The 15523-nt window shown below is 41.6% G+C and overlaps 2 protein-coding genes across 5 annotated transcripts in view; both read right to left on the bottom strand.

Moving 5' to 3' along the window:
• The window catches only part of LOC117777400 (hemicentin-1-like), a 1765934-nt gene that overhangs the window by 901455 nt on the left and 848956 nt on the right, over positions 1–15523 (bottom strand). The gene's annotated exons all lie outside the window — the stretch shown is intronic.
• LOC117777415 (mannosyl-oligosaccharide 1,2-alpha-mannosidase IA) overlaps positions 1–15523 on the bottom strand; it is a 169447-nt gene that overhangs the window by 9843 nt on the left and 144081 nt on the right. For 2 of the 4 annotated variants that reach the window (XR_004616602.1, XM_034612195.1), the window contains exons 5-7: positions 6687–6781; positions 1260–1386; positions 1024–1117 (exon numbers count right to left, since the gene is read on the bottom strand). Coding sequence is in view for 2 of the 4 variants with exons in the window: in XM_034612195.1 (XP_034468086.1) it covers positions 1024–1117; positions 1260–1386; positions 6687–6781 (316 nt within the window). In the remaining 2 variants the exon portion in view is untranslated. The remainder of the gene's footprint in view (positions 1–1023; positions 1118–1259; positions 1387–6686; positions 6782–15523) is intronic. The other 2 variants (XR_004616603.1, XM_034612196.1) reach the window with 1 other exon arrangement.

Raw genomic sequence — 15523 nt, 5'->3', positions numbered from 1 at the left:
AACATCACAATATCAGGATATCAATAAAAAAAATATATAATCATTAGTAGTAAAAACTGCATTGAACATTTAAAACCTGCAGCTTCATGCTTATTGTCTAAATGTTGTCACCACTCTTTAAAACTAAACTGATGTAACACACTTTGATCTTGTGAGTGGAAATTGAAATGACTGGCTGTTGTTTTTCCTCCAGTCCACTGGTAAGTACACATGCAAATTCATAAAGATGAATAAGATATTGCACTGGAGGCGTTCATGAGTGTGCATCCATCCACTCACGCTCACGCACACCTTTGCTCTGTTGACTCGCCTGCAAGGTTATTCCATGCAGCGCCGCTGTGTTTGTCCTTGACACAGACAGATGAGGGAGAGCTCCGAGGCCAAAGATTATTTTTCCCTTTGTGCAAATAAATTTATATAATTTCTCTTCTCTACAAGTTCACTCACAAACAAGTATCTCTGTAATCATCCAGATTACAAACCCTTTTCAGAACAAGCATCATGTTTTCCCCACATGCTTTTTTTTTGTTGCCTCCTTTCAGGTAAATCTGAAAGATCCAATTTCCTGAAGTAATTGAATTCATTATCATTCTAATAACCCAGAGGAAAGGGAGTCATATAGTCATTGCTATGAGCCTGATATTAAAAATGAAAGGAAAAGGATGGTTGACACAGATGCGCAGCTAGAAGAGCTTTGGTACGTGAGGTGAATCAAAGTATGTCGGTTGTGTGGAAGCCGAGGAGAAGGTTTAAATGTTAAACGACACTGAGTGAACTCAAACCTCGGTAAAATTGACCCCAGGGAAGAAAATCAATTACTGTTTTACCTTTATGTAACATGAATGACCTCAGAGTGTCATTATAGTCACGTACATGTACAATGTATGTTTTATTTAAATAATGTGAGCCCCTGACCTTATCCTTCATTACAGACATGTCTCTTTAACACAGATGTACATACGACCTTGATATCATTTCACACATGTTAAACCAGTACTAGTGTTCAGTAATTACAACACTTACGTTGGACCCAGTTGCCGCTGACCGGACTGAGGAAGTTGGGATACAGGCCGTGAGGCTTTTCAATCTTGTTCAGAAGTTTCCTGATGTTCATCACCTACAGAGACACCACAGTACAAATTAATATATCACTGCTACAAGGCTGAAAACATATCTAGCAGGAAATTGGGATAAAAAAATAAAACATTGCAGACATAATCAAGACTAGTGAAAGAGGAGGAAAAACTGCGAATGCAAACCTTCTCTGTGTAGATGGGATTGTTGGAGAGCTCGGACAGATGGACGAATTCCAGGTGAAGGGTCCCGAACTCAGCCAGGATGCTGCTCCCGGCTGAGGCCCAGCCCCAACTCCAACTGGTTCCACTACAGCAGAGACAACATCCACAGGTAGACTAAGTACCACCGGTGTCACATATAGAAGCATGACACAGGTACACAACAGAGTTTGGCAGTTAGACCCACTGTTTTGGGCTCGGGTTGGATTATTCTCAAATGCAGCTTGTGATAAAAATAAGCACATTCTTTCTAAAATATTTAAGTTGATGCTTTTCATGTGTTGCATTATATGAAACGTTTACTGAGACGCCAGAAGACTGTGACCAATGTGTTACATTTGCCTTGCGAGCTATGGAGAGCATCTTTAATTTCCCCATGATTTAGGCAAGGTTATTGCATTGTGGGACATCCAGACTGTTTGACAATGAAAGCTGCAGGTTGAAAGCAGCAGTGAATAATACCCTCAATGGATTTAAAGTGTTTGTCTGAGTTTTCAGAATTTCCTCCTGTTTCGACGTGAAGTTCTCGTGAGTTTAAAGTTTTACAGCCATAAAGCTTCATATGATCCTGTTCTATCGGCAGCAGCATTTCTTGTACCCTCCAGACAATAGAGCAATACTTCTTTCAATTCTTCCACTGTCTGTGTAAGAAGTGATTCTCCCTCAGTTACGCCACATGCTGCAGCTACCAAAAGTTTAAGAAAGTAACCGACTCAGTGCCTGATGAACCTCTGAACTCACATTCTGCTTAATGCATCATAGCAGACACACTTGGGTTTTACTTTTTATTTCATTTTTAGATGGAAATCTAAGTCTCCAGTGGTCTCGACAATACATTGAGCACATTCATACAAAATATATGGATTGATTTAAACACTGAGCTATTATCGTTTCATTTCAGTCAGCAATATATATATATATATATATATATATATATATATATATATATATATATATATTTAATGTGTCCGTGCAGATGAATCTCATTAAGAAATGGACCATGCATCACCTAAACAGAAACACCATTGTCCATACATGAAGTTTTCTTTCTTTCTTTGTCAAATGTGATTTAATATCAAATATCTTTTACAAATTGGACTGTTAATCGGACGAATCGAGCTTTGAATGCATCGATTTGGGAGATTTTGGCGGAAGGTTTTCAGGAATATGGCACCTCTTCCCTTCTGTCATATCACATGAAAACATGTCACATCCAAAAATGTGCTAAGAAATCACAGGAAAACTTTCTACTACTGGTAGGAACTGCTAACACATAATCCAGCATATTCTTTATGTTGCTAAATCGCTAAAATGTCAAAAACAGAGCTGAGTTTCTTTGCCCACAACATAACATCGTCTTTCTATCCCCCCGCAGCATCATATCAAAATGTTGAGGTTATCAGTTGTCTCTGTTTAGTGTGAGCTGTGTCCTACTTAAAGAAAAAAAAACACTGTTATAGTTCAAACAATTAATTAAGAAAATAATTGGCAGATTAAATGATAATGAAAAATAAGTTGCCGCACCATCAAACGCTGCACGAGTCGAATGACGTTGAAAAGAAGTTCATTAAACAACCGCTTGAATACTGATGTAGAGCCAAGGTTATAATAAGAAAAACATAAGAAAAACAAAGTACAGAGACCATGTGTCTTTAAGGTTTTGTTGATTAATTATAGATCAGTTTTATCCACAGCAGTTCAATTCGTCTACCACAAACAGAGATAATATGCAAAACAAAACCTCACCCGCGAAGCAAGTGTTTGTACTTTTTATTTTTAATTGGCTTAAAGCTTAGATAATAAATTGGACACTTGTAATGAAGTTGTGTGTGTAGATGTTTTGATCTGATTAGTTCAAATGTGTCAGGTAAATTAGATCTGTCTGTTAAAATTAAACTCATCAGTTTCTGAAATGACCTTGGAGTCCGTCTCCCACTTAACGAGTTCACTGCCGCCTGCAATGATTGATGTTTATGTTGAATTTCTTTAACCTTAGCTCGAAACTTGACACCAGTGCAGCCAAGTTCTGTGAATCGTGGTTTATCAACGGCTCGGAACGTTACCTGGAAACTACAAACATCAAGTGCACCCTCCAGTTTGATTTCCTCAGGTCAGTGTGGGTGATATCACTCTGTGAAAAATCAAATTCTCAGGAAATGTGTGGTGCACTCGTCCTCGGCCATGATTAGTTGAGGCAGAAAATACCAGAGAGACTTCACATATATACTCTAATAGATGCTGGGGGAAGATCAGACATCCAATAATGAATTGAAGTAAATTTGTAAGAGGAAGGAGAGGATGAGGTGAGGTGGGGTTTGTGAAGGCGGAGGGGAATCGGAGAGTTTAGCACAGTGAATGCATCCATTAAAAGTTTTGGGGGGGGTTACATCATTAGCAGCTCTGGTTGCAGTCACATCTGATTGCTCCTTCAAGAAGAATCAATCTAAGAATCACAGCGAAGGTGCGTGGCGGGGGCGGGGGGCGGTGTGTCCACAGGGGGCAGTATCCACATCACTGGGGAAGGGGAAGCAACAACACTGGCACTCGCTCAGTAATCATTTCAGCCCATTTAACAAACACACTCTCATGCTCATCCACTGCCATCAGAAAAATTATCACGTGCAGAAAATGAATATAAACTAAAATCAATACCCCACGTCGCGCTTAATGTGTTGAGGGAAATTGGTGTTTGTGCATTTTAATAGAGGAGTTTAACGATTTGATGATCTGTGATGTTGACTATAGGATGACACACATTTCATAATGAATGATCTCTCAACGCATGTTATTAAATACCGTATTTTCTATTTTTTTTTTTTTAATAACACGATGTTCCATTTTCTTCTCTTCTTAAGATCTTAAAAATCCTGCTCAGAAAAGTTTTCACCTCAGAAGCTCTGTGAACGGCTGAGAAGCTTTGTGAAAAACTTCCATCTCTACCTGAATCTCAACGTAACAAAGAGGAGAATTTTGTATCTAATCATTTTTCTTGCAGTTTGGTCCCTAGGAGCAGCTCCTTGTTGCAGGAGGCTTGACGAACACGGCCCCTGGTGCAGTAACATCTGACCTTTCACCTGAACGTCGTCTTCTGATGCATCGTGCAACCAGAACCAGGCAGTTCAATTATATCTGTCGACCTACGGCAGGATGTCGCGAGTAAAACATGCACACGATAACAAATGGCACACAGGAAAAGACTCGTAACTACATGTCATGCACAACAGTTCATCGCTTTTGCCTTGGGAGGAAAAGACTTCCAACCCACTTTGTCGGAGCCACAGGCTGTGCAGCAGAACTCTACTCCCATGGGTGCACAGTGTTCGCCGACTGCTTGTGTTCTGCTGCCGTGGCATAATTACGATCTTCTCTAAAGTGACGTGTGTGTGTGTGTGTGTGTGTGTGTGTGTGTGTGTGTGTGTGTGTGTGTGTGTGTGTGTGTGTGTGTGTGTGTGTGTAGTGCAGATGAGGCTTGTTTGTGTCACTCCACACACTCCATGTGACCACACTGTGGGCAGCATGGTTCCTCCTGCCCATCTGTACCACAGACCCATGTTGGTGCTGTAGAAGGAATTAGCTCTAGAATAAGGTAATTAAATCTTCCGGCAGCTGTCCACTTTTCCGGGTGGGTTAATTGGTAGCAGGTGGATGACAGCGGTGCCAGGAAGTAGTTTATAAGATTAGGGAGTGAGAGGAAGATGCAGGTTTCCTGAGTGATTTACTATAAGAAAGTAAATAAAGTCCAACAATCAAACATGGGTGCATGAGTTTGTCTTTGTCTCACATGATACTTTTTCAAACTTTTCTACTCTGTTCTTTATACATTTACATTACATTACATAACTCAAGTACATTTTTTATTTAACTGTACTTTACTAGATTTTTTTGACTGGTACTTTTATTTATATCAGCAAATATCTGTACTTTCTTGTCCACAAAATTAGTTCAGTGTATTCTGTTACATGTTCATGAAAATAATTAATAATTATAGGGGAGTTGGTCCACGGATCCAATCAGAGCAGTCAGGTAACATTAGCCCCGCCTCTTTCAACAAGAGAAGAGCACGCCTGAAATCTGATTGGCCCCTGAAGTACCCTTCTTCTGACAGAAGTCTTTTGAAAAAAATATTGACTTGCTTACACTACTAAATACAAATATGTTGATGAATATATATGATTTTTTTATTTCTCAGCTTTTCTTTATGCTAAAAGCTGCAGCGCTAACAGTAAACAAGGAAGGACTTCGATGTGCACCTTTACTGAATCAGAAATTGTACATAGATGCTGGACACATAATTGGCCCCTCTGTGTAAATTGTGGCCCTTTATAGCCCCTGATTTAGACAAATCCTATATCTGCCTCTACACTGGTGAAGAAACCCCTTAAAATGGATTTGGAAGAGGCCAAGACGAGACTCGGCCACAATTATGACGTACATTGTTGATTAGAGAATAGGCTTCGTTCAACAAGTACTTTTACTGTAAATACTTAAGTTAACTACTTTAAGTGAAGTAGAACATGTAATGCTGTAGCTTTTGTGTAATTATTTGAACTTTTACTGGAGTAAAATGTTTGAGTACTTCCTCCTTCACAGCTTCATGCATCCTGCTGCGTATTGATAAAGCCAAAACAGACATTACGTCAGTTTATTTGAACGCAGGCTAGCGATGATAATTTCTCTGTCACAGTCACTGACGCAGATGTTATCAGCATTCGTCAGATATTTCTCCTGTAATCTTTTTCAACTCTTATATCAGTCGCTCTTTAAAACTGTTGAATCAAAAAACAAGAAGCAGGTTTGTTATCCACGCTCAGCCTTAATGAGGATTAAAGCCAAATCTAAATAAAGAACTTGAAATTCACCGTCAAATCGCTCTGAAAATTAAAAATCGCTCGCAGTTGCGTGGCATGACTGTGACATTAACAAGATTTTGTCAATAAAGATTTTTCAGATTAAAAAGTAAATGATTTGGAACGGATTAAAAAATGAACACAACTCATTTAAAACATGCATATATTATTGATATGATCCTCCAAAGTGTTTGTGAGCAGATTAATTCTAATCCAAATGTCATCATCATTATAAAGCTTGGCCTGCAGATGCTCCGTTATCAATACACAGATCAGGGCCTGTTTGAATAGTTTTTAAATTCTCTTTATTTGCTGCTGTCATTTCGGCAAATTTATGTGGAGCTGAGATTTTGTTTGATAATTACCGACAATTTGAAGCTACTTTCTTCTTTAGGCTTCTATAAAACACGTTTATTTTTATATGCAGAGCTGTGAGGGATGGACGTAACTGAACATTGTGTGTCCTTCTTAATGCCCCCCCGGCCTGACCATCTTTTATCAGAGGTGGACATTTTTGGAGGTGAGGGCCGGTGCTGAGACTCACCTCCCCAGGTTGATGACTCCTCTGGGGATTCCTGTCGGCGTGTTGAAGGCAGGCAGCAGCTTCTCTCCCAGCTCCATTGCTTTACTCCTGTACAGCTGGAAAACACAGAAGACGGGAAACTGTCAAATCTGGTCAACAGACTGAAATGTTACAATAATGATGAACTTTATTCAAGACACAAAAAGATGTCAAAACAATAAAAAGTATGAAAAAAAAAGTTTAAGCAAGGTTAACAATACAATAGAAGGAAAGACAGCAAGGTCATAAAAATAAGCATTGAGCAGCTTTTCAACCTGTCAGCAGAGAATGCATTTCTACTTTGTTGTGGGAGTTGGTCCCAAATTATTCTGCATTATGACAGAACGCTGCTTCACCGTGTTTCTTGCAGTTTGTGTGCGACACGTTCAGCGAGCCAGCACTAAATGACCCCAGTGAGCGGATAGGGACGCTATCTGATAGACAATCTGAAAGATATTACCAGATTTTAAAACAAATAAGATCATTTTTTAATCCGTACAAAGAAAAGAAAACCTGTCATCTCACCTAAGCTTAGTAAAAATCAAAGAGACAGTCTGAGATTCCAAAGCCCTGCACACGTTTCCCCCCAGTTTCCCCTCTAAAGCTAATTATGTGAGACTTGCGACACCAGAACTCCAGCAGGATTAAAAGCAATCTCATCGATGTAATCTACAGTCCGTTTAAAACCCCACATCCATCCCCACGGCCACGGTCCAGAGGCCGAGGCAAAGTTAACGTATCATCTTATGAGCTGGATTATCAGTCACCACATCTTTAGCCAGAGAGAACAATGCTTAGGGACAAAGGATTGGATGGTGAAGTAAGACATTGAAATCCTGAAAATGAAAGGAGACGTCTGAGGAGACAAAGAGGATGAAGGTAGCAGAGCAGAGGCGAGAGGAAAAGAGGCAGAAATCCTTGGAGACAAGATGGAGAAGAGAAAGTGACGGAGAAGAGACAGACGTGGTGTACGGAGGGAAAACCGTCCGGACACAAGACAGATCAGAAAAAGGGAGTTTCTGAGTTGGGCTGCAGGGAATCAGCAGATGACAGGAGAAGAATAAAAGAGAAAATGCAATTGGTTTTGTAGAAACCACTTTCCTGCGCTCTGAGGAAAACATTTTCCGGGAAGTGTTACTCTTAAAATACATAATCGGGACGTTAAGGTCTGACACTGGGAAGATAATCATGCTTGTTTTGAAACTACAGTTTCAAGGGATCATGTCAAGAATGATGTTCCTGTGAATTCATCAAGTTATTTTGTGTGCTTCAACTTGAAGGCTGTTGTTTAATTTGCACCATTAAAATTATGCAGAATTACCTGTTAACACATCAGGTTTGCAATGTGCAGACAACTATCATTGGTTTACTTTGCTTCTGGAGGCAAGTTCTGCAGTTATAAGACATGAATCACGATCTGTGGAAGTTTGCTGGAGCTGTTCATTGTGTTGATAATCGAACTAAACTATAACAAGTAGTAAAGCTCCATCTGTTTTTTAGAAAATCTGTATCCACCTCATCATCCACTCTTCTACTTAATGTACCAATTTCACATTTCTGCTCTTGTGTTTGTTTCAGACATTGGAGGGGAAATTATGTGACACTTTATGTGTTTCTATCAGCTGCTCCCAGTACTCTGGCTACACACACACACAGTAGTGGGCTGCAACCAGGGTGTCATTACACTGTCACTTATTAATTCTCTCTGTGTGTGTGTGTGTGCGTGTGCGTGCGTTATATTCCCTCCTGAGTCCCCTCTATTCTATCAAAGCTAACACTAATGAACCTGGTCTCATGTCTCCTCATCGGTCTTTTCTACCACCACTGCTTCTCCAATAAACCAGAAACCCACAGGCACACAGACACACACACACACACTTGCTCTTGTTTGTGTTGTGTTTGCATCATTATGAATTTCTCCCCAGAAATGGACTTCAGTGTGTGTGTAATGTAACGATGCACATTGAAATGAAACCAACGCTCATCAGACAACACCTAAACACACGCTCCTACACTAACAGCCAATACGCTGGCTGATTATATTTCGCTCCTGTATTCTTGTTTACTTGTTAATAAATGACTTGATTAATTATAGTAAAAACCCCTTTGGCTAACATCTGCTCTGTGATTTACTGTAGGAGGCACACACGCTAAATTAAGGGCAGTGTTCATAAATCTGTCTTGGCTGTCATGCTGCTGGTCTCCGGTGCCACACTGAGAGCCTCCTCCAGCAGAGGAACTTCATTACTGAAGTGCTACAGTAATTAAACTTTGTGTGTTTGCACCTTCCTCCTCATCCATCCACAGCTATCAGTAAAGTACAGATCGCTTATGATCACGATTTAAAGTATTTTTCTGACTTTCTCTACCTGTCTGATAAGAACGGCAGCATGGTGGAACCCAGCAATGAGCCACATTGATCGGAGGTGACAGCCGACGGGTCGCTTTCTTCCCTTTCAGTTTGAATTCCCGGTCGGATCGTGGATAGAAGGACACAAATGGCTTTTCTGTCAGATCTTAACTGCTGAAGACGTGAATCAGGCGTGTAGTCATCTCTCCCATAGCAAACAACATCAGAGCCGAGCGGAGAGACGCTTTGAGAAAGCTTTCTTGACCTGCCACTTCTGTTTACCAGTAAAAACCTTTACATCTGTGCTCCTGAAGTTCTTCCAGAGCTTCACTGCAGCTCTTCATCTAGGGTCTCCTGCCTCAAGTCTTCATCACGTGGAAGATGCAGCTCAGATCAGGTAACAGACGGTTCTAACTTTCCTACACTCCTCTGCTTTATTACAATGAACCCAGCAGCCAAACCCCGAAATCACTCTGATAAAAAAAATGTTTGAGCTTCATCTTTTTTACTTGCACATTTCGACAGGCAACTTTCAGTCAACTCTGAACCACGAGTGAGCTTTTATTATACTTGACTTGTTTGCCCCCTGGTGGCTCGTTGCAGTATGGGTCATGAATCCTGTCTTCTCCATGTTAGTGGATGAGACATGGACCAAACTAATAAGTCAAAGTACATGTCAAATGAAATGTCTCGTCTGGGTAACCTTTCTACGGCGACTCCATCTTCCGATCGCTACCGTGCACTGTGTGGCTGACTCTAAAGCGGCAAATGACGTCTTCATAGCAAGATGGCAGCGCTCGTATCGGGGGTATTTTGGCTGCATTTCTGGATACTTAGAGGAAGTAAAGACGCATCATCCATCTTTATATACAGTCGATGGTATCAACTAACATTTAAACGACACAACGCTGCCCAAGAAATATTTAGCAGCCAAGTGTCCAATTAGCTTTAAAATCCATAAAATGCTGGCACTTTCTGTTTAAGAGGCTAAATCTCCTACACTGTGTCTTCTATTTTAATGTACATCTAATCAAATCAAAGCTGAGAGTTGGCACTTCAATGAACTATCCATTATTATTATAGATATTATTTTATTTCCAAATAAAAGGGCTGAAGCTCAGAGCCTTAAAAACAAAAAAGCTGTTTTGTCCAAATACTTCAGGTCTTGAAGCAATACTTTTCAGGTGGATCTATTTATATTGAGTTTTGTGTGTTTCCATAGGATTTGTTGACAAAACCAAACATTAGAATATCCCCAGACTTGTATTCACATTTGGGACACTCAGGTCTGATTAGACAGGTGATGGGCGAAGTGAAAATAAAACGTGACTGGGTTGCTGATGGGTTTTCAGCAGCCAGAGCAGAGCTTCATCAGCAGCACACATCCCAGACTGTGTCGCTGATTCTCAGAGAAACTGTGGGCTCTTTCAATGCAAGAACAAAGCCCTGTCGCTTTTACATGTGCCATCACCTCCTCTTTCTTCACATTACAGAGATGGAGGAGACAAAGCAGACTGGGAACCTGATCTGCTGAGGAGGAGAATCGGGTGCTGAGCTACATTGTCATGGAGAACTGAACGGCAGTGTGAAGGCAATTCTTTTCTCTGCTTCAGACGACTGCTTGTGGTTTCCTTGATTATGAGACTAAAGCTCATGAAGAGGGCATGCATAATGCTGTCTTGATTCACAGCTGTTTTTATGTAACCTGCCTCTGTACGATGAGTTCATTAGAAGTCACCTCAAGTTTCTGTTTTCCATAAACAGCCAAATCTAAAAACTCAGTGGGTGAGATATTGTGACTCCTCTGATCTGAAAAAGGGAAATTTAAGACCATGGATCGAAACCCAACATCTTATCCCTACATCACCACTTTCCACCAACATGCAAGTCATCTCATCATTCTCTCCCTTTGTCCTGAACGATGGAGAACGACTTCTACTAAAAGGCAGCAGATACTATAAGCTCTGTCCGCAAAGAAATAAAAACAATGTCTGTACTGGAATTGTCATTTTTAGACCTATAGGCCCTGATCAGAGCTGGTACTAACATCCATCCTGAAGGCAACATGCTCATTTGCTCAATTGGACTGAAGCAAAGTGTTGATTCTACTGTTTTGGTTTCTCTCCCAGCAGTGTTGATCATTATTAGAATCATTTTCATTTCCCTGTAACTTTTTGGGCCTCGCAGGGGAACATAGGAATAGTCAAACATACTCTACAGATATCTGAGTCCTTGGCTTCAGTTGTCTAGACCAATGTTTCTACCCTTTCAGCTGGATCTGACAAGACTGACTGGAGTAGACCTTGCACATTGATTTTGTTCTTCATTTCACAAGCTGCTGGTGTGAGAAGACTGAGAAGCAGAGGAGCGCGCAGGTCGCAGCACCATCACCCGACTGTGGTTCAACAAGTCTGGATCCTCGGTACAATCAACACTGTTGCCTTCGAGCAAACTTCATCCCTGCTTTGGTTATTCAGTGATAGCTGGTGGCTATATTGAGCTGCATTAGTAGAGAGTAAAATTCATATCAAATATTAAAGGTCAACTTGGGGAGGATTAAAGAGAGCCTGGTGTCTATTGCTTTGCAGGTCCTCTACGAACCATTACCAAGGGAAGTGTAATGATTGCTAATTTTAAAAAAGCTATATTTTATTATCTTTTGCATCCGTGCCAGGGATTTAACTGCAATTTTCTGCTCTGTTTTACTCCTCAAAGCTGTAATGTTCTGCCTGCGACACATTTCCAGGTCTCAATCAGCAGAGCTGGCTGAGTGACATTGATGCCTTGAAACTGTCTGCTAAGGTGCCGCACGCAGTCCCATATCAGCTGCTCACGCCTGATGTCAGAAAAGAAAAGTACCCTGCATAATTTACGCAGCACGGCATCGCCTGAGAGCAAGTAGGCGAACATGCTAAAGCAGATCCAATAAATTAGGCATGAGGCCTTCTCAGAAAACAAATGCAGCGGTAAAATGTAAGTACCAGACAAAGTCCAAATTGGAAAACAAACAAGTGGTGGATGCTCATTAAAGCCCATGCTGGAAAGGAGCAACTCGAAATTAGTCCCCATTACAGCTATATTGTTGAGCAATATTCATCAGGTTAAAAAGTTCGTCTCTCAAGTACATGAGCCACCCACCCTATTTGCCACCCCTCCCATTGACCCACTAAACAGGGCTCATACAAATGATTTCACAGTTTGCTTACTGCTGCTACTGTATAATAAAGCAGTCACAGTTGCTGTTATTTCGCTCCAGTCAATTATGCAATTATTGTGCACATATACCCTCTGCCTTGTGCCTCAGCTCCTGATGTTGCCCAGGGCCTAATTACAGTGAGTCTGAAAGTACACCATTATATCTGCCCTGTTTGTTAGTCATAACCAGAATTAGGATTAAGGGTGGATTAAGGATTCTTGTGTTTTTTTTTTACAGTCACTCAACCACATATTCAAGAGTGGTCATTAATGGGGATGTTTCAGTTTCAATATAACAACCACCAAATGGCAGCGGATGCTAACAGTTGTTCTTTGGGAAATCGGTTGCACCCATTTTCATCTGAAGTGGATTGCTGTGCAGTTTTATTGCGATGTCCTGCCTGCGTGATGTGAACAAGGAGGAAATCCAGAGAGAAGATGTTAATACCAACAATGTTTAACTGTTAGGGGAATACATGGAGCCTAAGCATGTTCCTGCAGCCATCTGTGAGCTGCCTGTCACAGCAAATCACTGTAAGACATTGTGTTCACACCTTGAAAGATAATAATGTTGGCACATTGGACCCCATCAGCTAGACCTGTGCCACACACACACTCAATGACCTGCACAGGGAAAATAACAGCTCTCCTGTCACATAGCAACACTCTTATACCTGTTGACGCTCTGACAGATGTCACACCCCATCAGTCCCTCCCTGCATCAGAAGATCAGACAGAGCCAGTGACCAATCAATAATTCAACCTGAAATTGCCTCAACCTCTGTGCCATCGCGACTGTGGGAAGAAGAACAGGAAGACGAGGTTGCTAATGGGACGCTAAGAGGAGCAGCAGCTGGAGAAAACGTCAGGTCCACTTCTCATTAGAGGCATGGCGGAGTCTCACAGGCATCGAGTAGGAGGACAGCGGTGCACCTCCTGGCCCACTCAGCCCGACAGAATAGCTAACAGGTACCTTCCTGTGTGGGCACAGGCAGACAGAGCTCCCCAAGAAACTGCAGGGAATATGAGAGCTCTTGTTCAAGTCTAAGGGAGAAAGAATCCTCTGAGACTGACTGTCAGTTACATGCAAATGGCTGAGACACTGCACGGCTGTGTGGGTGATGTACGTTTCCCACTTTTTTTATTTCCTGTCAGCAACTTCTCGTCAACAACAGAGTATGACACTTTAAAGCCCCGATAGATTTACCCAGAGGTTGTAATGTTCAATAAGAGAAGCAGTGGATTCAAAAAACAAGTTGGTCCTCAGGGAGGTGCTGGAGAGCCAGGCTATGTGGTCATTACAATCTAAATGGTTTGCTAACATGAACATAAAGCCCCTGATCTTCGAATGTAGAGGGTCAATTGTTCAGTAGAGTTCAGAGGACACAAAACAACTACACTGAGCAAAAAAGGCTTCACCAGTCTGGGAATCCTACAAGGAAATCCCTCATGGAGGAAAGAAACCACAACATTTCAATTCCTGGAACCTTATCTGGCACCTGAAGGTTAAAGAAATATGGTGAGTCAAAGCTAGCTTCACTACGGCAGAGAGAGAGAGACTGTTTAACCGCTCAATCACATCTCCTTCAACAGAGGCATTACAACAACAGCAACCCTCCAGCAAGGATAGCTAGAAACCAAAACAATTTTATGCCAAAATTATCATTTGCCTTGAATATCTGACGCTGCTAGACGAAGGGTTCAGACTACCCTCGTCCTTCTTGGATCCACACTACACTCTGCCAAGGCACAGATATATATGCCTCCTGTAGTCGTGCCAAACAGTGAATGCTCTTGCCGGCAACCTTGTGAGGGAAAACACCAACAGCTCTACCTCCTCTTCTTGAGAAAACAGTAGTGACTGACCATGGTGTTAAAACTTCCAATGTTGGAAGCGTTCAAAAACAGATTACATGAGACTGAAGACTGAGAGAGAGAGAGAGAGAGAGAGAGAGAGAGAGAGAGAAAGTGGGAGGTTTGAGTGTGAATCTTTGACTGGGATGAGAAGTGGCGAGGCAAGATGAGGAAGATCAGATTTGGTTTGTGTGAGACCTGCCGTGGATCTGTGGTTCAGTTGGCAATATGAACATGTTTGTTTGTGACAGAATGAAATGGAGAGAGAGGAGTGGGGCTTCTTTATAAGCTGCGGGAGAGGGAGAGTTTCTGACAACAAAAACACATGTCGGGGGTGAAAGAGTTAACAAAGAAAGTCCTCATCCATGTGTCCAGGTGAACTGGTAAATTCTTACCAACTCAAACGAAAAACATGAAGAAATTTCTTCTTTATGTCTGAACTATTGGCTACACTGCCCCCCCCCATGATTTTCAATGGTACTGCTCCATTATTGCTGTTTGGTCCATATCCTTAAGCTTTCAAAAGATGCACAGATATACGGACGGAATGAATGCAGACTACAGAGGGTTCCGTCTGTTTCCGTATCTAACGTTAAGCATAAATGAGTCTTATGACAGGCTTTCAGAGACTAATGTTTATAGTGTGAATTCTTCCTCTTTCATGCTGTCAGCGGCTGACAGTGAATTGTGAGATGGTGAAGAGGTACAGTGTCGTAAGCAGAGTGCACTTGTGCTGTCATGCATATCAGCGCAAGCAGCACATGCAGTCATTTGACTGCACTGTGCCTCTGAAGTGTGAAGGCTTCGGAGGGAAGTTGCTGAGCTGAGTGACAAAAAATTTTATGTAATCTATCCTCGTTAAAAAAAAAAAATCCTTCCTACATAATCACAAAGCCTCCATAGAGTCAGGAAATAAAAGGCAACTCAGCTTAACGCAGTGCACGGCTGCGTCACGGCGATAACCCCCCCCCCCCCCCCCTTCAGACCCACAAAATTTCACAGCTTTTCCTTGAAAATTGAAACCAGTAAGACACTCAAGAAACTAAATTCCACAAGTTCTTCAAAAGGGGCTGAGAGCGAAGACGTCGACTCACTTCTTATGACAGACATTTCATCTACGAGCTATGATGCCATACATTCTACTTTCTAAGAAAGAAACCTCTAGCAGTACAAGGTCGAAGTGGAATCTTCTTGAAGAGGTAAGAGGCATTACCTTAGTATTACCTCAGTGAAAACTATTTGAGAGATGGCAATATATACAATTGCACCGTCCCTCTGTTGACGTTTTGTCTGTCTCAGGCTAAATGTGTGGGAGCTGTAACAGAGGTGTTACAGTGCAGCTCATCCGGAAATGCAGAGATGACAGTTTGCCGTCACTGAAGCAGACTGAAGCAGAGGTGTCAGAAAATGTGACAGAAAA

Source organism: Hippoglossus hippoglossus, chromosome 16 (assembly GCF_009819705.1).
Source record: "Hippoglossus hippoglossus isolate fHipHip1 chromosome 16, fHipHip1.pri, whole genome shotgun sequence".
Classification (NCBI taxonomy): domain Eukaryota; kingdom Metazoa; phylum Chordata; class Actinopteri; order Pleuronectiformes; family Pleuronectidae; genus Hippoglossus; species Hippoglossus hippoglossus.
Note: the sequence above shows the minus strand (reverse complement) of the source record. Positions and strands in the feature narration are given on the sequence as shown.